This window comes from Gorilla gorilla, chromosome 4, assembly GCF_029281585.2.
Source record: "Gorilla gorilla gorilla isolate KB3781 chromosome 4, NHGRI_mGorGor1-v2.1_pri, whole genome shotgun sequence".
NCBI lineage: Eukaryota > Metazoa > Chordata > Mammalia > Primates > Hominidae > Gorilla > Gorilla gorilla.
The window spans coordinates 139,708,369-139,733,631 of record NC_073228.2 but is presented as its reverse complement, the minus strand read 5'-3'; the positions used below and the strand labels follow the sequence as shown (position 1 = coordinate 139,733,631).

At 44.1% G+C, this 25,263-nt stretch overlaps 1 protein-coding gene across 4 annotated transcripts in view; it reads right to left on the bottom strand.

Moving 5' to 3' along the window:
• Positions 1–2,897: 2,897 nt before the first annotated feature.
• The window catches only part of LOC109027036 (uncharacterized), a 93,561-nt gene continuing 71,195 nt past the window's right edge, over positions 2,898–25,263 (bottom strand). The window contains exons 1-3 of one of the 4 annotated variants that reach the window (XR_008679699.2): positions 7,536–7,741; positions 3,485–5,078; positions 2,898–3,014 (exon numbers count right to left, since the gene is read on the bottom strand). Coding sequence is in view for 3 of the 4 variants with exons in the window: in XM_055386654.1 (XP_055242629.1) it covers positions 2,967–3,014; positions 4,662–5,078; positions 7,536–7,601 (531 nt within the window). In the remaining variant the exon portion in view is untranslated. Of the gene's footprint in view, positions 3,015–3,484; positions 5,079–7,329; positions 7,513–7,535; positions 7,742–16,502; positions 16,908–25,263 lie in introns of those variants that run through there. The other 3 variants (XM_055386657.1, XM_055386654.1, XM_055386655.2) reach the window with 3 other exon arrangements.

The window sequence follows — 25,263 nt, the reverse complement described above, 5'->3', positions numbered from 1 at the left end:
CAACAGTTTAATCAGGGAGAAAACATCCCTTCCCCAATAGCATCCCAGTGCCCTGGGCTGCCCTCTATCCTTTCTTCCCTGACAAGGTCCTGTGGGTCCACAGAAGTCTGAAATTCTGGGCCGCGGTGATATCAGCTTGAAAATCGTATGTGCTTCTTTCCATCAGAGTCAACCTGCGGGTTGAGGCTGGCTCTGTGGACATCTGAGAATAGGAAATGCTGCTGTCTGCCTGACTGAAGGCCAGGCAGGTCAGTGGACCAGGCAGCCCAGGTTGGAGAGGTTTGGAATCAAGGGGTTTCTGTAGGAGTGTAGGAGGAGACCCTGCTGCCTGCTGCTGTCAAGGTCCCATCTGAAAGCCTGGCTGAGCACCTGCTATATGCTAAACTCCCTGGGACTCAGAGGAGTTTGAGTGCTGACAGTGACAGAAGAGCCAGTGTTTGGGGACAGCCTACTCCATCTTCTGCCATATGGCAGTCTCCTCTGTCATGCACTCATCAAACATCAGCTGCTGGGCTGGGGGAGACCCATAAACTTCACATCAGGCCTGACCTCAAATAGAGGCCAGGAAGGACCATAGGAAATTTGGAGGGCAGAACCCAGAAGTCTTGGGAAGGAGCAGCATTTGAGCTGGAACTAAAAAGACAAGCTAAGTTGTGAGCAGTGGAGAAGGGTGCAGAGGCAGAGGGAACTGCCTGAGTAGTGCCAGGTGGGAGAATGCAAGGGGAGTCGGGAAGAGTTTTGCTCACCCAAAGCCCCCATGGCTGTAGGAGGGGCAGCTGGAAGGCTTGGAGTTTGGCTCCTGAGGACCCTGAATGCCAAGGAAAGGGGCTAGGCCATGATTCTGTGGGCAGTGGCGTCTACAGGCTAGAGGCAGTCCTCAGTCCTGCTGCTGCTCTGCGAGTGGATGAAAGGCCCATCTCCGGGGCTAGCTGTATCTCACCTGGACGAACCTCCATAGCCCATGCTGAGGCTGGCTCAGGCTCCTTGCAACCAGCATTTTTCTCTGCAGGGACCTGGTGGGCTTGCCCTTGGGAAGTTGAGGTCTGTGCCTGTCCAGCTCCTCAGAAGGGCTATGATCCTCCTCAGCACCTGAGAGCAGGCAGTTCAGCCTCCCCCAGCAGGAGCTCACTAGGCCATTTAATCCACTGCACCTGGACATCCTCCTCTGTAAGATGGGGGTGATAACTGTACCTCACTCAAGCTGCACTTAACTCACACTCAGTGAGTCAATGCATGTCAAGTGCTCTGCACCATGACTGGCACGCGGTAACACACCCAGCAAGTCAAATCTCTCCATCGTTATGACCTGTGTGTCCTGAGTGTTCACATCTGTGTTAGCACATGGACAGCTCCCAGCCAAGGCCGGCAGGTGGGCCAGAAGCAAACTGCCCTTCCAGCTGAGCCAGCCCCTTATCTGGGATCTCTTTTGCATCAAATCTTTCCTGCAAACTACTCCCTTAAGAGAGCTCTGCAGCATGGGAAACCTCTGGCGGGTCTCTTCAGCCCCATGAGCAGGGGAGGTACCTCCAGCTCGCCGAGGGGTTGCTGACAGGCTACTGCAGGGCTCTCGGCCCTCCTTGGGTTCTGGATGGCACACACACGGCAAGAGAGGAGGGGACGTGGCTCAGACCCTGCTTGGGCTGCACAAGGAGAGAGTGGCCCCAGTTTGTACCATAGACATAGATACCTCCCAACCTGTCTGTTCCTTTGGGGGCAGTGAGGGCCCACAGATGCCAGCTCCTCAATGAGGCCCCAGACTAAAATGACAAGCTAAGTTTTGAGCAGTGGAGAAGGGCACAGAGGCAGAGGGAACCTCCTGAGCAGCACCAGGTGGGAGAATGCAAGGGGAGTCAGGAAGAGTCTTCCAGCCTTGTGGAAAATAAAGGGAACAGTCCAATTGCCTCACCCCAAGAACAAAGCCGAGTTTTCCTGGCAAGTGTACCTTTATTTCTTCATACCCCCGTCATACTCCAAATCCCAAATCCCCAAACCCAATAGGAAGTCGTAGGAGTGCCTTGGAAATAGTAAAAAATAGATTTTCTAAAAAGAATTTCTTTGATGTAACTCTAGTGTGACCGATTGATTTCTCTCTCTTTCTTAAAGTCCTCATCCTCAGGAAGCATGTGAGCAGGTGAGGGCATTCCAGACAAGCAGCCATTGGGTGGAGGAGCAGGGATCCAGCGGTCAGAGGTGTGTGAGTGTCAAAGCAAACAAAGAACCTACACCCGGGGAGGAGACAAAACCAGCGCCACGGGACAGAGAGGCTGTGAACGTGGGACATGCCAGTGTGGCTGGCACTAAAGGATTTTCAAACAGGAATCAGCATCTAAGTGTCTGGTCCCGGAGTAGGTGGGATGAGCACATACTCTCAAAATCCCAGTGTGCTTCAGCCATGCACCAGGTGAGCCTGGGGTTGGAAGTTGGGCTGGAGCACCAGAAAACAGGTCCACAAGGTCCAAGGAGGTAGGGCCTAGCAGACACATGCAGAGTCACCATCCTTACCTGCTCTACCCAAGGGCAGGCACAGGGGAAGGAAAGGTGCAGAGGCAATGAGGAAAAAGAGAGAGCGAGATGGGTCTAGGGGAGGCCTGGGTCTAGGGGAGCACGTGGCTCATTTCTTGCTATGCATAGACCCACTGAGGAAGAATGTAGTGAGGAGGTGCTTAAGTACTTGGCCCGAGGTCAGACAGAGCTGGTGTGAATCCCAGCTCCACTGTTCCCGGCTGTCTGCTAGCTGTGTGAGCTTGGGCACCCTATGTAACATCTCTTAGCCTGTTTACTCAGCTGTAGAATGGAGATGACACCAGTGTCTACACCCAATGATTATGATCTCTGTAAAGTGCCTAGTACAAAGTAAATGCTTAATAAATGGAAGCTGCAAGTGTTACTCCAAAGCATCCAATTAGTGCACCAGCTCCAAGGTGCACGATTTATTTACAAAACCAGCTTCTGGGTGTCTGCACCCTTCAGTTGTTCAGGTGGCTCCTGCTTCCTCTGTCTGAGCTTGGGTCAGGCTACAAAAGGAATGGTCTGAGGTCAGAGTGCTGGACAAGATGGACACTTCTCTCCAAAGCCACTTTTGGTGTGGCTGTTCAATTCTCATGTGGCAGTTTTTCCAGCTAGGAGAACAGGAAGGTGGCAGCGTGGGGCGGGATGGGTCTCTTCCTGGGGGTGGAGTGGCTGAACATGGGGCACAGGCTGAGTTTCTCCCCTCTGCTGCTTGAGGAGAAAGGCAAACCCTAGGCCTGCGGAGTGGGACACCTCATGCTGGCAGGGAGCAGCCTGGTGGGCTGAGAGGGACTGGGAGAATCTGCCAAGGGTTGGGTTCTTCCTGCTGGCTCTGCTGGGCAAGGGGGGTAGGATGCCCCTCATCCATGGTCATGGGCACTGAGACAGAGAGAATACAGGCCTGAGTGCCAGGGTCCCAGGCCAGCTCTGGTCCCAGGGCAAACTGACTGACCTCTGGGAGCCTCCCACCAATCACCTTCATCCCTCGACAGTCAGTGGGTGCTGGGAGCCTGCTCTCCAGTGGTTTCTGCTGCAGTCAGCTCTGGCTTCCCCGTGGTGTGACTGCACCAGCCCTGGGCAGCCCCTGAGGGCCCCTGGCTCCCAGATGGAAAGGCAGGAGGCCCAGGGCTAGTGTGTAACCCCTCCTCAGGGGTTCTGTAGTAATGCACAAATCCTGAGGCATAAAGACCATGGTCCCTGGAGAGAGGGGCATCCCGGTCACTGTCACGGGGGAACTCTGCCGAGACCTGCAGGACAGGGCAGCAGGCCAGTGAGTGTGGGGACCCAGAGATGAGGTCCGAGTGTGCCGAGGCAGCCTGGGTACGAAGGAACAGGAGGGTCAGCCCGATGCAAGCCCACCTCCCAGGTTCAGGCCCAGATACCCGGGACCAGCCTGTGCCTGCAACACCACAGTGGCAGTCCCAGAAGAGGACAGGCCCATGTCTGCTCTACAGCCCAGGAAGCACTCAGCAATGTCACTCACCCATCCAAGGGCACCCTGCTGGGTGGGGTGTCTGGGATTAAAACCTACCCGCCTTGCCTCCTCTGTCTCTGCAGTCATGGGCCACAGTGCCCAGCTGCATGATGGTGATTAGGAATGTTATAGACCACAAGCTTCGGGTCAAATCCCAGGTTTGCTACTTGCTAGCTATGTGCCCTTGGCCAAGTCACTTAACTTCTCTGAGACTCATTTTCTCATTCATAAAATGGGAATAATAGTACGGCTTGTTTTATAGGATTACTATTAGGATTAAATGAGATGATGCTAATGAAACATTTGTCTGAGAGCCTAGCAAGTCATAAGGACCAAATAAATGTCTCCGTGAGCTCACCATCCCGCTGAGCACTTTAGATATGTGGTTGTATGTAATTCTCACAATGGCTCTATTGTTGCTGCTGCTGTTCTCTCTTTTATAAGGAAACCACATTCCCCAGGCCACTCTCCTAGCAGGTGGTCAAGCTGGGCTTGAACAGGACAGTCTTCCTGCAGTGTCTGTGCTCCCAACCAGTGACACCTTGCTCCAAGGGCCGCAGCAGCCCTGAGAGGGGCCTGTCCAGGGGCCTGTTAGAGTCTGGGCCCCGGGACAGAGAGGTTTGAAGGATGCGGGGGCCTAGTGCTGCTCCCCCCACCCTCTATGGCCTCCTCAACTCACAGAGCATTCGTCCCTGACTGTTGTCCTGCAGAAGCAGCCAGCCTGTGCCTCCTTCTCAGTGGGCAGATCCCGGGAGCCCCTGTGTGACCAGCCAGGAAGGGCCAGGCTGGGCAAACTCTCCTCCTCAGAGCGGTAGTAAGGGAAGAACCCACTGAGCAGTTCTGAGTCCTCCTGGAGCGGTGTCTCGGGCTGCAGGACCAACCCCTCCTCTTCCAGGAGGAACCCATAGGTGCAGAAGAAAGGCAGGTACTCCAAGGCCACCTGGGCCCTATGTGAAAGGTGGAGGGAGCTTAGGGGCTTCTTGTCCCTTGAACTGGTGGCCTGCTGTTGGGAGGACAAGGGTCCTGGGTCATCCTCCTCCAGGAGGCTAGGAGAGGTTGGGGCTCCGGATTCAGCATCACTGTTCTTCTGACACATCTGAGAAAAGAAGGACGTTCCATCTGTTACTGCACCCTGAATTCCTAACCACACCAGCTCTGTCCCCAGTCCCTGCCTACATTGGAGGCCAGAGGGGTCTTACAAAGCCCAAACCTGACTGTGGCTCTCCTCTGTGAAAAGCCAGCAATGGGCCTCAATCATGGTTAGATTGCTCAAGCACTCAGGCCTTCTTGCCATTCCTAAGTCACACCAAATTTGTCCTTCACTTAGAGCCTGTGCCAAGATCTGCTCCTGGACTCTCAGCTCAGAAGAGCCTTCCCAGCCCCAGCCTCCCTGCGGGGTGACTCCAGATCATTTCATCACTGGCATGCTCTTCCTGCGCTGTGTGGTCTGCCTGCTTCATGTGTGGGGTGGTCTTATCTATCTTATCTGTCTGGTGCCTCTCGTTCACAATAGGAACTCAACTGACACTTTTTCAACTAGTCTGCTGGCTCTCAGTCCAACTCATATTCCCTTCACTCTGTCCAGTCCAGCCACACAGGCCTTCTCTTGGTCCATCTCACTTGCCAAGCATCCTCCTGCCACAGGGGCTCTGCATGGGCTAATGCTTCTGCCCGGAGTCTCTTCCTTCTCCTTTCTCCTAGGTGGTGACTTCCTCAGCGCTTGGTTAAGGTCACTTCCCTTATGTCCCTGGCTTAGTGGCATCACCTTCTTCATGACTGCCACCACCCTCATACCCCTCATTCAGAGCACCCGTTCCTCTGCTGTGAAATATTTGACTGTGTGGTTTCTTGATTAATATCTCTCATCCTGTTAGTTACAAATTCCACCAAGGCAAGGCTCATCTGTCTAGATCACTTCTGTGTCCCGAAGGCCTAGAAAAACCCTGGCATATGGTAGACACCAAGTATTGGAAGAAAGGAAAGAAGGGTGGGAGGGAAGGAAAGAGGCAGACAAAAAGAGAACACCTTGGCCAGGAACGAAGTCTTTATCAGACTCCATGGTGATAGGAGGGAGAAGTCACGTTTTGGGGAGAGGGTGGAGAAGCGGAATGAGGAATTACTTCCCAGGCCCAGAGGGGACACGTGGCCCAGAGTGCCAGGTAGTGAAAAGCCAGCTCATTCCCACGTTGACTGTGCCAGACCCAGAGCCCGTCAGGAACATGGCAGGGGGCCCCTTTGATCCTGAGCAAGCCCCCAGGCTGTTCCACTTGTGGACTCCTGACCCATGGAAGAACCTATGGTGGCTTAGCCCCCAGCCTTCCTGACTCCCACCCTGGCCTTCTCGACTCCCACCGTAGCCCCTGGGCCTTGAGTCCCCGCCCCTGACACATGCTCCTGTGGTCCATGCTCTCCCCCAACTCCCTGCAGGCAGCCTGACCACTGAGGTCCCTGTCCTAAGCCGGGCTCCTTGGTAAGTGCCTACTGGCCCATAGACTGCCAGCTTCTGATGAGCAGGAACCAGGCCCCCTCCTCCAAGTCCCAGAGACCCAGCTCGGGGCCATCTTTGCTGAGTTTCTACCACTCCCAGACACTCCGCACAGCTCTGTGGTCCTCTCTCTCAGGTAATCCTTAGGGAGCCCACCGGGATAGACTTGCCTTTCCAACCTCACTGTACCAAGGAGAAGGGACAGGCTAAATGGCAGTGCCCAGGTCTGACCCACTCTGAAGCCTGTGCTCTGTTCGCTGTGAATTATATGTTGTTGTGTATCCCCCACAGGACATGTTCAAGTCTTAAGCCCTGGCACTTGTGGATGTGACCTTATTTGGAAATGGGATCTTTGCAGATGCAATCAAGTTAAGATGAGGTCACGCCGGGTCAGGGTGGGCCCTAAATCCAATGGCTTGTCCCTATAAGATGAGGGAAGTTTGGACACAGACACACAGGGAGAATGTCATGTGACGACGGAGGAAGCTATTGGAATGATGCTGCCACAAACCAAAGCACATCAAGAATTGCATCATCGCAGGAAGCTAGGAGGGAGGCATGAAGGAACAGATTCCCTGCTGAGCCCCCAAGAAGAAAACAACTCTGCCGACACTTTGAGTTTGAAATTTTGGCCTTCAGAACTGTGAAAGAATAAATGTGTGTTGTTTTAAGCTACTAAGTTTGTGTTAATTTGTTCTGGCAGCCCTAGGACACTAACTCGTGTAGGTTTGCTGGATGGCTTATTTGTCGGGATAAAGGGATTTGGCACAGGCTTGAGGGCTCTCCCAGCACCACCCTGTGAGCAGCCTGGGGAGAGAGGCCCATTGCCATGGCCAAGCTTCACTCTGTTGGGGGGGCTTACCTAAGGCCCTACCCTTCCTGCCGTCCAGTGGGCACTGGACAGCACAGACTCCCTGTGGTGGACCAGTGGCCCTCCCACAGCTCATTCTTTTCCTGCCAGGGCCCCGGCTTCACTTCAACAGTGAGTCCTGGATTGAAGGAGGCCAGGTGTCCTCTGAGCTCCCCTGGGAGGCCTCAGCAAGATGGCAAGTGCACAATGCCACTCACAGTCTCTAGTGAGCACCACTTCCGGCGTTGTGTTTTGGGGTCAGCAGTAGCACCGCATCGTGACATGATGAAGCCTAATTGTCAAACTCTGGCTGAAAAGACAAAGCCTCCCTCGGCAGGCTTCTTCCTCCCAGCCTCCTTTTTACCCTGGCAAATCCCCCTCTGCCTGCTGAGAGAAGATTCCATCATGAAGTCATAAGGCCTGGTGCCAGGCAAGAAAGCCAGATGGCTCTGTTACCATGGAGACTCCACCCAAGCACCCAACACCTGTGATCATCACCTGTCTCTTAATTCAGCTTAATCCACATCTCCCCAGGAGACTCAGGGGAAACAAAGAGAATGCAAACATCTTCTGGAATCTGATCAGTTCTTCATGACTGGGGGCCAGTGAGCTCACCTGGGACTTCTGCCCAGAGACTGTGAGAGTGACTCAGCACCTCCAGTAGATGGTCAGCAAGGGCCCCAAGGATCTGTTCCGCCAAGTCCAGGGAACTGGAGTGAGCTGCATGGGCCGCTGCTCTCTGGGGTGCCTCAGTCCGCTCAGGGTGGGGCTGAGACACCAGTCTCTGCCCTTGTCACTCGCTTTCAGCTGCCTCTCCTCTGTGGCTCCTCTCCAGTCACTTGCTGGCAGGACACAAGACAAGTGGAGCAGTCATGGGAGGGCTGATGATGTAGGACATCTGCTTTGTCCCACAGAGCCACCGTCCCCAGCTCCTCTCCCAGGCCGGGTGCTCCTAAGTGTTAACTACTGCCCAGGGCAGTTCCCATGTGGTGTGTCATGTAGTCCTCTCCACAAATCTTCAAGTAAGAAAGTGCACCACTGTCATGCCATTTTGCAGATTGGAGAGTTGAGCCTCAGTGCTGGGACAGGAAGGTGAACCAGCCTGAAAAGGGGGCTCTAGTTAGTTTCTAGCCTTAGGGCTTGAGGCAAGAAAGCCTTGGAATGCCATTGATGGTCACAAGGCTGAGACATCTCCAGGACCTCACACTTCCCCAGGGCTGGTGTCCAAGTCAGGAGTGACCCAGCCGGGTTCTCCAGGCTCAGGCATGGCTACCACATCTCTCTACTCTGTGCCCTCAGACCCTGGTCCCCATCTACTGCTGGGCCATTTTCTTTTGTATAGACTTAACTCTTTAATCTATGTCAAATTTAGTTGTTGTAAATGGTAATAGATAAGCCTCTTATTTTATATTTTGAATAGTCACTCGACTCAACGTCACTTAAGAATAAATTATTTTTCCCTAACCTGATTTGAAATACCAAAATAGATACATTCTAAATTCTTAGCTATTGCAAACTTGTCCATTTTTATGATTTATTTTTTTATCCATCTCTTTGTCTCTCTTTGTACCAATACCATATTATTTTGATCTCTTTAGTTTTATATAAACTTAATTCATGTTATGTCATCACCTTTTAAAAATTCAACTTCATTGAGGTCTAATTTACATACACCATAAAGTGTGCTGTTCATGAATTTATACACCAAATAACAACCTCGGAATTAATATATAGAAATGCCTCTTTTCAGGTAATCTGCTCTCTTGCTTCCCAACTCCAAGCAACCACTGGTGTGCTTTTTGATACTATAGATTCATTTTACCTATTCTAGAATACACGGAATCACACAGTGCATGTTCTTTTGTGGCTAGTGAGCATCTAATATTCAGCACTATGTTTTTAAGATTCATCCTTTTTGTGGTACAGTTTGCTTCTTTTTATTGAGGAGTAGTATACTGTTATGTGGCGTAACACAATTTGCTTATCTAGCCTTCTGTGTATACAGTATAGTTGTTTCCATTGTGAATAGTGCTGCTAGAAATGGTTACGTACAAGTCTTTGAGTGGGTATAGTTTTCATTCCTCTTAGATAAATAGCTAGGATTTGAGTAGTTTGATCACATGGTAAGTGTATGTTTAACTAAATAAGAAACTGCCAACTGTTTCCATTTTATGGAATATAAAATGATACATTCATTTTACATTCCCAACAGTAATGTGTAAAAGTTCCAGTTTCTTCACATTCTTACCACCGCTTTTTAACTTCTGCCATTCTCGTGGGTGTATAGATACCATGCTGGTTTTAATTTGCATTTTCTTGATGATTAATGATGTTGAGCATTTCTTTTATGTGCATACTGCCAATTTGTATATTTTCATTTAAGGGTTCACATCTTTTCCCATTTTAATAACTTTATTGTTATAATTAAAGTACAATTAGCTACATAGATTTAAAGTGTACAATTTGATCAATTTTCACATATGTACACACCTCAGAAACTATCACCACGGTCAGGATAACAAATATTTATATCAACCCCCAAAATTTTCTCATTCAGTTTTATAATCCATTTTCCCTCCATTCCCATCCACAGACACCATTGATCTGCTCTCTGTCACTCCAGATTATTTTACATTTTCTAGAATTTTATATAAATGGAATCTAAAGTGTATGCTTTTGTATGATTTCTCTTAGCATAATGCTATTGAGATTAATCTATGCTGTTGCACGAATCAATAGTTTGTTCCTGTTTTGTTGAGCACTATTCCACTGCATGGATATATCCCTGTTGTTATTCTACTGTATGTAGTGTGCCATTCTTCTCTAGCTGTTTTGAAGATGTTTTTCTTTAAGCTTTGTAAGTGGTAATAGATAAGGTTTTATAATGTGTCTAGGCATGGTTTTCATTGACCTTATCCTTTCTGGGGTTTACAGAGCCTCTTAAGTACATTGATTTACATTTTTCACCACATTTAGGAAGCTTTAGATCTTTATTCTGTCAAATTTTTTTTTTTTTTAGCCTATTTCTTCTTGCCTTCTGGGACTCCAATGTCATGTATGTTAGATTTTTTTTAATGTTTTTCCATGGATCCCTGAGGCTCTGCTCATGTTTCTTAACCTTTTCTCTGTGTCCTTCAGATTGTGTAAATCATATGGATCTATCTTTAAGCTCACACTCTTTCCTCTTGACATCACCATTCTGCTACTGAAATCATCCAGTGAAATTTTTTTTTCAGATTTCGTATTTTTCAGTTCTAACATTTTCATTTGGTTATTTTTTTATAGTTGCTATTTCTCTATTGAGAACTTTTTATTCGTGCCAAATGTGTTTTTCTTAACCTCACAGAACGTAGTCGTAATAGCATTTTGAAGTCTTTGATGATAATTCCAACACATGGCCCACCTTGGGGTTGACATTAGTTGTCTTTTCCCTTGAGAATTGTTCACACTTTTCTGGTCATTTGTATGCTGGGTAATTTTAGATTGTCCTAGACATTTTGAATATCATTTTGTATAGACTTTTGGTCAGGTACATAATCCTCTGTAGAGAGCTGATGTTTTAGCTTTATCAGGAAATCAATTTAGTTAGGTTTGAGCTGCAAGTTCTGTCTTGTCTTTCGTCTACAGTGGTGCAAATCTCAGTTCTCTAAGCCTTTGCTGTATTCATTTGGGTCTGTTTTTTGCATGCATTATTTAGCAATTAGGATAAAAAGATGTGTGCACATGGTTTAAATCTTAGTTGGGTTCTTTCTGAAGGCTTTTCTATTCTGGTTTAGAACTATCCCACTCATGCATAACTCAGGAGTTAGGCTGAGACTTGTAGGCATTTATTCACAGAATTAGAGGACTGCTTTTCTGGCTACCTTCCCTCCTGGATGTCCTCATGCTTTGTTTCCTTCCAGGGTCTCTGTCCTGGTTCATTTGACCAGAAATACTGGATTTCTTCTAGAGTAGCCATCCTGTTGCCACCACTGCATTGCTGTTGTGTAATTAGAATGTGCCTTCTGCACAAAGCTGAGAGAGAAAGAAACAGAAACAGAGGGGGAGAGAGAGAGAGAGAGAGAGAAACAGAACAAACCTAGGAAACTCTCCCCTGCGTGGATCACTGTCTTAAGTCCAAGTAATTTTGCCTCTCCTCCACAATGTTTTTGTTTACTTTTTAGAGTTCTCGGGTAGCTAGTTTTTGCGTTTTGTATAGAGTTTTTGGTATAGTAAGTGGGAAGAATGGGCCATAGTGAGCTTAGGCTATCATGCTATGATCTTCATTTTGCCCACTTCTTATAAGATTGTTTGTCTTACTGTTGAGTTGTAAGAGCTTTTTGTGTATGCTGGATACAAGTTCTTCGTCAGAAATAGGTATTGTGAATGTTTTCTCCCAGGTTGTGCCTTGACTTTTTATTTTATTAACAAAGTCTTTCTAGGAAATGGAAATTTTAAATTTTGATGGAATCTATTATTTTTTATTTGTGTTTTTTGTATGCCATCTAAGAAATCTTTGCCTGCCATAAGATTGTGAACATTTCTTCCTACCTTATTTTTCAAGTTCTATAGCCTCAGCTTTTATATTTAGGCCTGTGATTCCATTTGAGTTCATTGATGCTATTTGAGTTTGGGAGCAAGATTTATCTATATTTTCCATTTGGATAGCTATTGTGCCTCACTGGCTGAAAAGACTTTTCTTTCCCTCATTGATATACATTGGCATATTTGTCAAAAATCAGTAATATACATGTGGATTCATACCTGGATTCTCTATTCTGTTCCATTGATCTCTACTCACTGCCTTATTGTGGATCACAGTTTCTCAACCTTGGCACTATTGATACTTTAAGCCAGATAATTCTTTGTTTCGGGCCATTGTCCTGTGCACTGTTGGATGTTTAGCAGCATCTCTGGCCTCTACCCACTAGATGCCAATATCATACTGCTCTCCTCCCTCCAGAGTAATGACAATAAAGAATGTCTCCCAACTTTGCCAAATGTTCCCTGGGGGGAAAATTGGCCCCATTGAGCACTGCTGCTATAAATTTACTATATTCCTTGATAGCTAGGATAGTCTGCCAACTTTGCTCTTTCTAAAATACATTTTTATATTTTTACAATATAAACAAAAATATATTCTAGGTCCTCTGCAGTTTCCTATATGTTAAATTTATCTCTAAATATTTTGGGGTTTTTATGTCTCTCTTTTTTAGCTGGTTTTATTGAGATCTAATTGTGTACAGTGAAATTGTCAAATATACTGTTACATTCTAAAGAATGCCTTCAGGTTGAAAGCTGAGGTAATTTTAGGGATCACCTCATTTGTTCTCTTTCTCTTTGGATCATTGTCCTGTGTTTTCTGTTTTCCATCATCTTTAAATAGTGGTTTCTTATTTTATTCAGTTTTCTTGTTGTTTATAGGGGAGGGCAAATCTAGTACCAGTTACCTCACCATGACTATAAGCAGAAGTCCCTAATAACCAACTTTTAACAGTCTCATTTATTTGAGTGGTTACTCTGTGCCAGAAACTACACTAGTTATTCTTCATTGATTATTTTATTTCTTATGAATAATCTTATCAGGTAGTTACCAATGATCATCCCTATGTAAAGATAAGAAAATGAGGCTTAAAGAGGGTAAGAATTTATTGAGTAATAGACAGTAGCAAATGGCAGGGCTGGAATTCAAATTTTGGTAGTTGGATTCTGAAGCGAAGTGTTTAATCACTTTGCCAGTTGTACAAAAGCACTATATGAAAAATGATTTTAGATGACACACAGGTGAACTGTTTTTATTTTAGTAGCAAATTAATGTAATATATTTCATGTAATATATGTTAGAAAAAATATAGTTACCACATCTGATATGGTTTGGTTCTGTGTCCCCACCCAAATCTAATCTCGAATTGTAATCCCCACATGTTGAGGGAGGAACCTGGCGGGAGGTAATCAGATGATGGGGGTGGTTTCCCCCATGCTGTTCTTGTGATAGTGAGGGAGTTCTTACAAGATCTGATGGTTTTAAAAATAGCAGCTTTCCCTGTACACTCTCTCTCTCCTGCCACCATGTGAAGAAGGCACCTAATTCCCTTCACCTCCCGCCATGACTGTAAGTTTCCTGAGGCCTCCCCAGCCATATGGAACTGTGAGTCAATTAAACCTCTTTTGTTTATAAATTACCCAGTCTCAAGTAGTATCTTCAGAGCAGTGTGAAAATAGACTAATACAACATCTAAGCCATGATTTTTCGGATACTTTTGCTTGGGACAAGAGTGAGTGGATTTTTTTAAAATAAAAAGATGAGTCTGTTTAAATATCTGTATTACAGGTCATAATCAGATATGGCAAGAACATGCAGGTGACAGAGAATATCTGCACTCTGGGAAGGTGCACTGACTACACGTATCCCTTCTGGCTTGGTGAATGTGGCTCCAGGCCTGCCCCTGTGTCCATGTGCATCTGTAGACATGGATAGATAGAACTAATTTTACATAAAGGAAACTCTCACTGCAACTTGCTTTCTTCATTCCACAATATGTGCTAGCCTTTGCCCTTACCCATACATAGAGAGAGTTCAAAGGCAGCCCCTCAGGCCTTTCTGTGTGGCTGATGCTCTTCCTTACCTGCAAGCAGCTTTTGGTGCCTTTATAGCAGGGGTCCCCAACCCCTAGGCCATGGACTGGTACTGATTCGTGGCCTTTTAGGAACCACGCCACACAGCAGGAGGTGAGCAGCTGGCAAGAGAACATTACCACCTGAGCTCCACCTCCCGTCAGATCAGTGGGGGGCATGAAATTCTCATAGGAGCACAAACCCTGTTGTGAACTGTGCATGTGAGGGATCTAGGTTTCATGCTCCTTTTGAGACTCTAACTAATGCCTGATGATTTGAAGTGGAACTGTTTCATCCCATAACCATGCCTTCCCCCTCTCTGTGGAAAACTGGTCTTCCACCAAACTGGTTCCTGGTGCCAAAAAGGTTGGGGACCGCTGCTTTAGAGTACATCCACCTCACAGCCACTGTGAAAGTCAGGGTTCCAGGATCTCCATAGCAGGCCCTCAGTTATCCCAGCCAGCACAGAGCCCAAGAGGAAATGCACATAATTCACTGTGTAAGATGAAACTTAATCAAACTGGGAGGTAACAAAAGGCCCACAGCTCCAGCATCTGGTCTAGCAGAACCCACAGTACTCTGTGGGCCCATCACAGTAAGGCCCTGCCAGTTCACGAGGCAGTGGCCTCCCATGGCCTCACTGAATCCTCACTAGGCCTTCATGCCCAGAGACCAGCCTGGATGATCCAGCTGAGACAAACGATGACTTGTCCAGGGCTGTAGAATGATGGAGGTGGGAATCAGCACTAGGAGCTGTGCCAAGGAAACAGTTTAAGCATACTCTCACATGTAACTGTCATCACACCAGGGCTGGGGATTCAGAGCACCATCCTGGAGATGCGGCACTTGAGGTCAGTGTGTCTGGGTGCCTGGTCCCAGGTCCCTCTGACTCCGGAGCCTGTGCTTCTAGCCCCTACTCTGCAGGAAAAGCATGCTTGCTGCCCAGACAGACTGCACCATCTAGAAGGAGAGGGACACTAGCCCTTCTGATGATTCATACTTTGTCTGTGTAACAGGGACCATCTGACCCATCCTGGAAGAAGCAGGTGAGGACAGCACAGGCAGGATGTTTGACATTCCTACTGTCCTGGGACACATGATCCCAGGAACACATGATCCCCACACTGCTGCGTGCAGTTGGAGTTCTCAGAAAGCAGAGGTTAGCAAAGGCTGGAGTGATCAGAGTAGGCTGTCTGCAAGAGGCAGAAGGGCTGGACTGTGACCAAACTGAGTGAATCTTCAGGGAATGGATCTGAGGGACAAGTGCCCAAGTAGAGGCAGCCAAAGGATGGAGCATGGAAAAGGCCCAGGGTGCAGAAGCCCAGTCAGGGACATCCATGGCAATGGTGCTCATGGGCATGGACCCTCAGCTCAGTGAGAAGTCACTCTCAACACCTGGCTCAACTGCAGCGCAGATTCCACTTCATCTGCAACTTGATTTTCCATGATGGGGGGAAAATATCCCCAAACCCGCCACATGGGTGCCTCTGATCAAAGCAGCCCTTCATGTTTCCTTTCCTGGAGTGACAGGAATAGCACACTCTGTGTCACCTATGTGCTTTTCTTTCTCGGGGATTCACTTCTGACCTTGTCTCCAACCACTCATCACCCAGAGCCGGCTTGGGGGTTGGTGCAGTTGCTCTGTGGGGCACATCAAGTGCCTTTGTTCCTGAGCGCCTGCACTCAGCGCAGCACCCTCCTCTTGCCCTCTGAGAAAGTTCTCCTCTCTCCCCTTTTTCCCAACATTGCTCTTCCTCCCGCCCAGGATTTCTGCCTGAAAGGATTGATGTTGTGTTTAATTTTCCCTCTCTGCCTGACTACCAGATAAGCTGGTTGCCAACTCTCTTCTCCAATTCAGATAAGAAGTTTGTCGTGTCCGAAGGACAAACTTTCAGAGTAATGTCCCCTTTTCAACACTGACAAATCAAAGCCATAGCTGTATATAATAGATCCTGGTCATAGTAACAACACAAGTGCTACTCAAGGGTCTTATAGCTCTCCTTCCCTCTCGCCCCATCTATGGCCCTGACAGCTCTCACCTATCAGACAGTGTCATCTGGATACCCCATGCACAGTCTCTGTGTCACTGTGTGCTATTCCTTCTCTGGGGTCCACTTCTGGCCCTGTCTTCAACCACTCTCATTCCCACCCTCACTCTGACTGTGGACAACCACCGCATTTCTCAGCTGGTCCCAACTTTCAACACTCCCCCAACCCACGCTGCTACCAGGCTTCTTTCTCTAAAATTCTGACTTCATCCCATCACTCCTGAGGCCCCTCTTAGCCTGTGGCTTCCCCATTTGAGTTATGAACCTTGGGAGATGGCAGAGGGTGAGTGGTATTGGGTAGCAAGGCCAGGGGCTGGGCACCTCCAGAAGGGAGCTGGTGGATGCATTGAGCCAGGAGTCTTCAAAAGAAATCAGCTTTATGTTCTAACAAGATTATGTAAGTGGTATCCCAACAACCCCGGGGGCCCCTCTCATAATTAAAGGCAGGCTTGAGTTTTACGGGGCTTGGGGCCCGTAGCTAAGCCCTTGGATCCAGCTCCCCCAGAAGCAGCCACCTCTTCTCCACCTGCAGCTGGCACTCACCTTTAACTTTTTCACAGCACACTGCTCTCCTGGTTTTATCACTTCATTCACTCTTGACACAGACACAGACAGCAAAGGACAGGCTGGCAGCCTGGCAGTGGCTGTCCCTCCTGCTGCCTGGTGCACATGGGCAGCTGGGGTGAATGCAGAGGGGCCGGACAGCTTCCAAGTCAGCTCTGGGGAGCACACATCTTGGTTTGCTGTGCCCCAGAAGTCATCTCCTCCTCCAGGAGCCCTTGGACCCCGCAAAGGGGTTGGAACTGGATGTTAGGGAGAAAGACATCGCAGATAAGCCACACTTAGAGCAAAAAGCTTGGTCAGGGCCAGACACATTGGAGAGTCCTAGGAAGACATCACAGGTGGAGGTGTGCAGAGAAGATGCAAATATAACAGGAGGGATGATAGCTGAAAGGAGAAAAACAGAGTTGAAATTCAATAATTTGTGTGCCCCTGTCCTAATTTCTCACAATCCCACCTATCACCAGGACTATTGTTGTCTACAGTTTGTCTATAAATTAATTCACTTAAAAAAACCTTAAGCACAGCAGGGTGACTACAGTCAACAATAATTCATTGCACATTTAAAAATAACTTAAAAAGTATAAATGGGAGTGTTTGTAACACAAAGAAATGATAAATGCTGGAGGGGATGGATACCCCAGTTACCCTGATGTGATTGTTACAAATTGCATGCCTGTATCAAAATATCTCATGTACCCCATAAATATATACACCTACTATGTACCCATAGAAGCTTAAAAAATAAAATAAAATAAATAAAAATCAATTCAGTAAATAAAATCCCTTAAATATTCGTATTTATTTGTTTATTTATTTTTTTTTTTTTTTTTTGAGACAGAGTCTCACTCTGCCACCCAGGCTGGAATGCAGTGGTGTGGGCTCAGCTCACTGCAACCTCTGCCTCCCAGATTCATGCAATTCTCCTGCCTCAGCTTCCTGAGTAGCTGGGATTACAGGCCCATGCCACCACACCCAGCTAGTTTTTGTATTTTTAGTAGAGACAAAGTTTCACCATGTTGGCCAGGCTGGTCTCAAACTCCTGACCTCAGGTGATCTGCCCACCTCGGCCTCCCAAAGTGCTGAGCTTATAGGCATGAGCCACTGCACCTAGCATAAATACTCATATTTAAACAGGCAAATTTTACCAAAGGAAGAATTGGGACAGGACGGTGTCTTTCTTTTATTGCATTTTTCCTGCACTTATTTTTCTTTTAAATTACTTACTCATTTTTAATTGACAAGAATGGTATATGCTGTATTATGTAAAACCTGATCTTTTGAAATTACGTGTATATTTTAAAACATTGAACTAATTAACATTTGTATTTCCTCACATACTTATTTTTTGTGGTGAGAACACTTAAAATCTCAGTGATTTTCAATAACACAATACATTGTTACTAACTATGGTCACCATGTTGTACAACAGATCTCTGGAACTTATTCCTCCTGACGAACTGAAATTTTGTACCCTTCGACCAATATCTCCTCAATCCCCCACCCCCAGCCTCTGGTAACCACCATTCTACTCGGTGCTTTTATGAGTTCGATTGTTTTAGATTCCACATATATGTGAGATCATGAGATATTTGTCTTTCTGGGCCTGACTTATTTCACTTTATAAAATGTCCTGTAGGCTCATCCATGTCACAAATGACAGGATTTCCCGCTCTGAGAAGCAGCCCTGCCCATCCTCCTTCCCAGGGAGAATCTAGGGGTGGGGATAGGGAAACAGAGGAACCCTCCTTCCGCTCCTTGCATTTCATGGGTTTGGAAATCCCGGAGTGGTGGAAACCTACGCCATGTCTCCCAGGGGGATCCAGAGGCAGGATCCCTCCTACAGAAGCCCCTGTAGCTGCAGGAGGCTTCCAGGCAAGAAGTCCCAAGTTCCCCTACACACTCCAGGGAGCAGCCAATCATCGTCCTGTGTGGCCAAAGTCAGTTCCGGTAGGTGCTGCTGGTTCCTTACCCAGTGTCCACTCAACCCCTCCCATGATTTTCTCCTGGATTCAGTGAGAAACATTCGCTTATCCAGACCCCTTTGCAGCCAGAGAACCCTTGCGAGTGCTGGCAAATGGGCTAAAAATGGAAACACATGATGGGCCTTCTGGAAAAGACGTTCCCTAATAAAAAGCGAAGGCGTTCAGTGATGTGTCTGCTCTTTGTTCTACCCTTGCCTTCCTGCCTCGAATGAGAATATCAAGAGGCCCCTGGCACACAGGGACTTGAAATATAAAATACGAAACCTCCTTGGGAAGAGTAGGACAAAAACCACATGCTGTGCGTGGCAGAGCAGAAAGAGAGGAGCCAGTCATCTCCCTGCTCAGTTAGGATTGCTTTTGGCTGCATGTAGTAGATACTTGACAACAGTGGCTTAGCCAAACAGGAATTTATTTTTCTGTCATAAGGAAAATTCCAGAGGGAGACAGATCAGGCAGCTGCAGCCTCAACTGGTGGCATAAAGCCTGGGGAGAGGGACTTTTAGTGGGGCCTTTGCTCATTTACAGGCCAGCTGGGGCCATACTGCCCAAAACAAAAAGACAAAAACAGTAATTGGCAAGTGAATGTGAGTTTCACAATCCACAGATTAGGTTGCAGGAAGTGACATTTTTATCTTCCTATTACAACTAAATTATGTCCCCAGACCTAACTGGGCCCCATGGGAGGAAAACTAATGTAGTTTAGCCAGTGAATTCAATCAGCTCAGGACCAATTTGGTCAAAGTGACTTGTTCTCTTTCTTTCTTTGTCCCCAACATGGCATCAAAATGGGCCATCTGAGGCAAAGCACAGTGGCTCATGACTGTAATCTCAGCACTTTGGGAGGCTGCGACTGGAGGATCACTCGAGTACAGGAGTTTGAGACTAGCCTGGACAATGTATTGAGACCCCATCTCTACAAAAAATTTTAAAACGAGCTGGGCACAGTGGCTTGCGCCTGTGGTCCCAGGTACATAGGAGGCTGGGGCAGGAGGATCGTTTGAGTCCAGGAGGTGGAGGCTGCAGTAAGCTGTGATTGTACCACTGCAACTCCACCCTGGGCAACAGAGCAAGACTCTTTCTCCAAGAAAAAAGAAGGTCCCTTGGTACCGTGGAGTACCACTCAGCAGTACTACTCAAAACAGCACAAATGAATCTCAAATGTTAAACTATGTGGAAGCAGCTAGGCTCAAAAGATGATATTGTGTATTAGTCCACTTATATGACATTCTGGAAAAGACAAATCCACATGGACAGAGGACAGATCAGTGGTTGCCAGGGGCCAGAGGTTGGGGGAGAGTTGTTGACTCCAAAGGAGCACAAAAAAATCGGGAGGGGAGAGACAGTATGTTCTAGATCTTAATTGTGTTGGTTACACATTTGCCAAAACCCACAGAAGTTTCCACTAAAAAGAGTAAATTTTACTGTACATCAATTATACTTCAATAAACCTGATTTTTAAAAATAGAGGGAGGATCTTGAGCCTCAGAAGGCAGAGATCATATCTATTTTCCTCACCATTAAATTCCTGGCATCCAGCACACTATTGAATGAATGAATGAATGGATATCTAAAATGAGAGCTTTTTCCTTCCAGAAAAGTTATTCAACTCTATATTCTATAACAATTTTTGGTTTTCAGAGAGACAGTCTTGCTCTATTGCCCAGGCTGGAGTGTAGTGGCATGATCACAGCTTCCTGCAGCCTGAAACCCTCGGGCTCAAGTGATCCTCCTGCCTCAGCCTCCCAAGTAGCTGTGACTACAGATGGATGCCATTATGCCTGGCTATCTTTTTTTTTTTTGTAGAGATGGGTCTCACTATGTTGCCCAGCCTGGTCTTGAACTCCTAGCCTCAAGCGATCCTCCTGTCTTAGCCTCCCAAAGTGCTGGGATGACAGGCATGAGCCCCCCTGACCCAGCCTATAACATTTTAATTATACCAAGAAACTTTCCTCCCTCTTTGGCTGGTGGGAGTAGCAACAAAATGACGAGGTATAGAACAAGGGAAATACTTGATTTGTGGGGCTTCTTCCTGTTGTTGAAATGGGAAAGAGATTAATCTAACTCTCAAATGGTCTTTGTTAGTAGAGTATGATGTTCAGTGGCCATTTCCACCCAATCACCTAAAATCAGGAGTGGGTATGAGAGGACCAAGGCAGAGAAAGTAAAGATAAGTATGCACCTTCCATGTTCTTGTGCTTTACATGTACAAATTTATTTCATTTCCACAGCAAACCTTTAAGGAAGACTTGACACCGACATCTTACAGGACAGGATCAGAAAAGCAAGCGGGCTCTGGTCCTCTCGATGTCCACAACACTTACCCCTCAGGATTTTCTAAGATGGGATGTCACATACAGGAGGGCCTACACGCAGAAGGCAGCCAAGAGATGGATGAAAAAGATTTGAGTATTTTTTTAAGCACTAAATGGTCATGGTAAAGTATTTTTTGGAGGGAAGTGAGGGGGGAGGTGAGGGAAAAAAAGTTTTTTTGTGTAACATCAACGAGTATAAAGTGAAATTTAGGGTTTCTTATCATCCTTGGCTTCTTGTAGCCTCCCCAGATATAATTAATATTATCAGATATCCTTTCCAGAGATAATTCATAGATATATAGCATATATATAGATAATATCATATGTAATACACTATGTTAATAAAATACCTAAATATTTATAATAATATCAAGTGTTAATACACAGTGTTACCACACTGTTAATAAAATATCTATAATATTTATAATATCTAGTGTTAACACAATGTGATATTAATAAAATATCTAAGACATTTAAAATATCTAGTTTTAACACACTGTGATATTAATAAAATATCTATGATATTTATAATATCTAGTGTCAACACACTATGATATTGAGAAAATATCTTTATATTTGTCATAGGTAGTGATAACATACTATGATATTAAGAAAATATGTATGATATTTACATGACCTTGTGTTAACATACAGTGTAAACACACTATGATATTAAAAAAAAACTAAGATATGTATAATATATAGTGTTAACACACAGGGTTAACACATTATGATACTAAGAAAATATCTATGATATTTATAATATCTGAAGTTAACACACAGTGTTAACACACTATGATATCCATAAAATGCCTATGATATTTATTAGTGTAAACACACAATGATATTAATAAAATATCTATGATATTTATAATATCTAATGTTTACACACAGTGTTAACACACTATGATATTAATAAAATTTCCATATTTATAATATCTAGTATTAACAAACTATGATATTAATAAAATTTCCATACTTATAATATCTAGGGTTAACACACTATGATACTAATAAAATATTCAGTTTTAACACTCTATACTATTAATAAAATATCCATTATATTTATAATATCTTGTGTTAACACCTGTGATACTAATAATAAATCCATAATAATCATATGTAATGTATCACATAGTGTTAACACACTATGACATTAATAAAGTATCCATGATATTTATAATATCAAGTGTTAACACACTAGGATATTAATGAAATATCCATATTTTAAATATCTAGTGTTAACACACTAAGATATTAACAAGATATGATATTTATATCTAGTGATAACATGCTATGATATTAAGAAAATATACATAATTACTATATCTAGAGTTAACACAGAGTGTTAACATACTATGACATTCATGAAATAGCCATGATATTTATAATATCTAGTGGTGACACACTATGATATGAATAAAATATCCATGATATTTAAAATATCTGACGTAAACACACTATGATATTCATAAGATATCTTTGATATTTGTAATATCTAGAGTTAAAACACAGTGTTAAACCCACTATGATATTAATAAAATATTTGATATTTATAATACCTAGTGTTAACACATTATGATACTAACAAAATATCTCTGATATTTATAATATCTAGTGTTAATCCTGTGTTTTAACACAGTTATTATGATATTCAAAATATCTTGTGTTAACACACTATGATATTAATAAAATATCAATGACATTCATAATATCTAGTGTTAACACACTGTGATATTATTGAAATATACATGATTTTATAATGCCTAATGTTAACACACTGAGATATTAATAATAATAAAATATAATGATATTTATAATGTCTAGTGTTACACTATGATATTAAGAAAATATCTGTGATAATTATATCTAGTATTAACACACAATGTTAACACAGTATATTAATGAAATATCCATGATATTTATAATATCTAGTATTAACACACAGTGCTAAGTTATTTATAAAATATCTACAATATTTATAATATCTAGTGAAAACACACTATGATATTAAAAAATCAATGATATTTATAACATCTAGTGTTAACACACGATATTAATAAAATATCTTGATATCTATGATATCCAGTGTTAAAACACTATGATATTAATAAAATATCTTTGATATTTATAATATGTAGTGTTAACACGGTGTGAATACATTATGGTATTAATAAAATATACATGATATTTATAATAACAAATGTTAATACTCAGTATTAACACACTAAGATATTAATGAAATATCCATGATATTTATAATACCTAGTTTTAACATACTATGATATTAATAAAATATTGATGATATTTTGCATGATATCCATGATATCCGTTATAGCCACATCAGAGTACATACCCACAGGGTGTACATCCACTGGAATATTAGGAATAATATCTTTCTAGATATTATGAATCATATCACGGGGTGTACATCCAGTGTGTACACCCACTGAAATACTAGGAGTGATATCTATTTAAGATGATAAAAACGACATCAAAGGCTGAATGCAAAGGGTGCACAATAACTGAGATATTAGGGATAATATCTCCCTAAGCTATTACAAATAACATGACAGAGTGTACACACAGGGTGAACACCCACTGGGATATTAGGAGTAATATCTCCCTAAGATATTACAAATAATATCACAGGATGTACACACAGGGTGTGCACCCACTGGAATATTATGGGTAATATCTCCCTAAGATATTACAAATAACATCACAGGGTATACACACAGGGTATACACCCACAGGGATATTAGGAGTAATATCTCCCTAAAATATTACAAATAATAACACAGCATGTACACACAGGGTATACACCCACTGGGATATTAAAAGTAATAGCTGCCTAAAATATTACAGATATCACAGGGTGTACACCCACTGGGATATTAGAAGTAATATCCCCTTAAGATATTATGAATAATATCACAGGGTGTACATCCACTGTGATATTAGGAGCAATATCTGTTTAACATATTAGAAATATTATCACAGTGTGTACACATACTGCGATATTAAAAGTAATATCTCCCTATGATGTTATAACTAATATCACAGGGTGAACGCATGTGGTGTACACCCACTGTGATATTAGGAGTAATATCTCCTTGGGTTGTTACGAATAATTTTCCAGGGTGTATGCACAGTGTGTATACCCACTGTGATGTTAGGAGTAATATCTTCATAGGACATTATAAATAATATTTCAGGGTGTACACAAAGGGTGTACGCCCATGTTGATATTAGGAATTATGTCTTCCTATGACATTACAAATAATATCTCAGGGTGTACACACAATGTGTACATACACTGATATTAAAAATAATACCTGCCTAGGACATTACAAATAATATCTCAGGGTGTACACACAATGTGTACATACACTGATATTAAAAATAATACCTGCCTAGGACATTACAAATAATATCCCGGGTGTACACACAGGGTGTACACTGACTGTGATGTTAGGATTAATATCTCCCTAGGAGATTACAAAGAATATCCCAGGGTGCACACACAGGTGTACACCCACTGTGATATTATATTAGGAGTAATATCTCCCTATAATATTATGAATTATTTCACAGGCTGTACACCAACTGTGATATTAGGAGTAATATCTTCCTAGGATACTATGAATAATATTTCAGGGTACACACTAACTGTGATATTAGGAGTAATATCTACCTAGGATATTACAAATACTATCCCAGGGTGTACACTTACTGTGAAACTAAGAGAAAAATCTCCCTGGGATATTACAGGTAATATCCCAGGGTGTAGAGTCACATTAACATTAAAAGCAATATCTCACTAGGATATTACAAATAATATGTCAGGGTGTACACCCACTGTGACATTAAAAGTAATATATCTCTAAAATATTATGAATATTTTCACAGGGTGTACACTTATGATGTACACTCACTGTGATATTAAGAGTAATATATTTCTATGATATGAATAATATCACAGACTGTACACACACTGTGATATTAGAAGGAATATCTCCCTATGATATTAAGAATAATATCACAGGGTGTAAACACATGATGTAAACCCACTGTGATATTAGGGGTAATATCTCTACACCCACTGTGATATTAGGAGTAATATCTCTCTAGGATAAAACAAATAATATCACAGTTGGTGCACACACAGGGTGTACACCCTCTATGATATTAGATGTATTACATTCATAGCATATTATGAATAATATCACAGTGGGTGTACATACACACAGCGAGATCTTACTCCTAATGTCACAGGGGGTGTACATTATGCATGGAAACCCTGTGACATTATTCATAATATTCTAGGAAGATATTACTCTTAGTGTTGCCGGGGGTGTACACCATGTGTGGAAACCTTGTGACATTATTTGTAATATCTTAGGGAGATATTACACATAATGTCACAGGGGTGATCAACGTTTG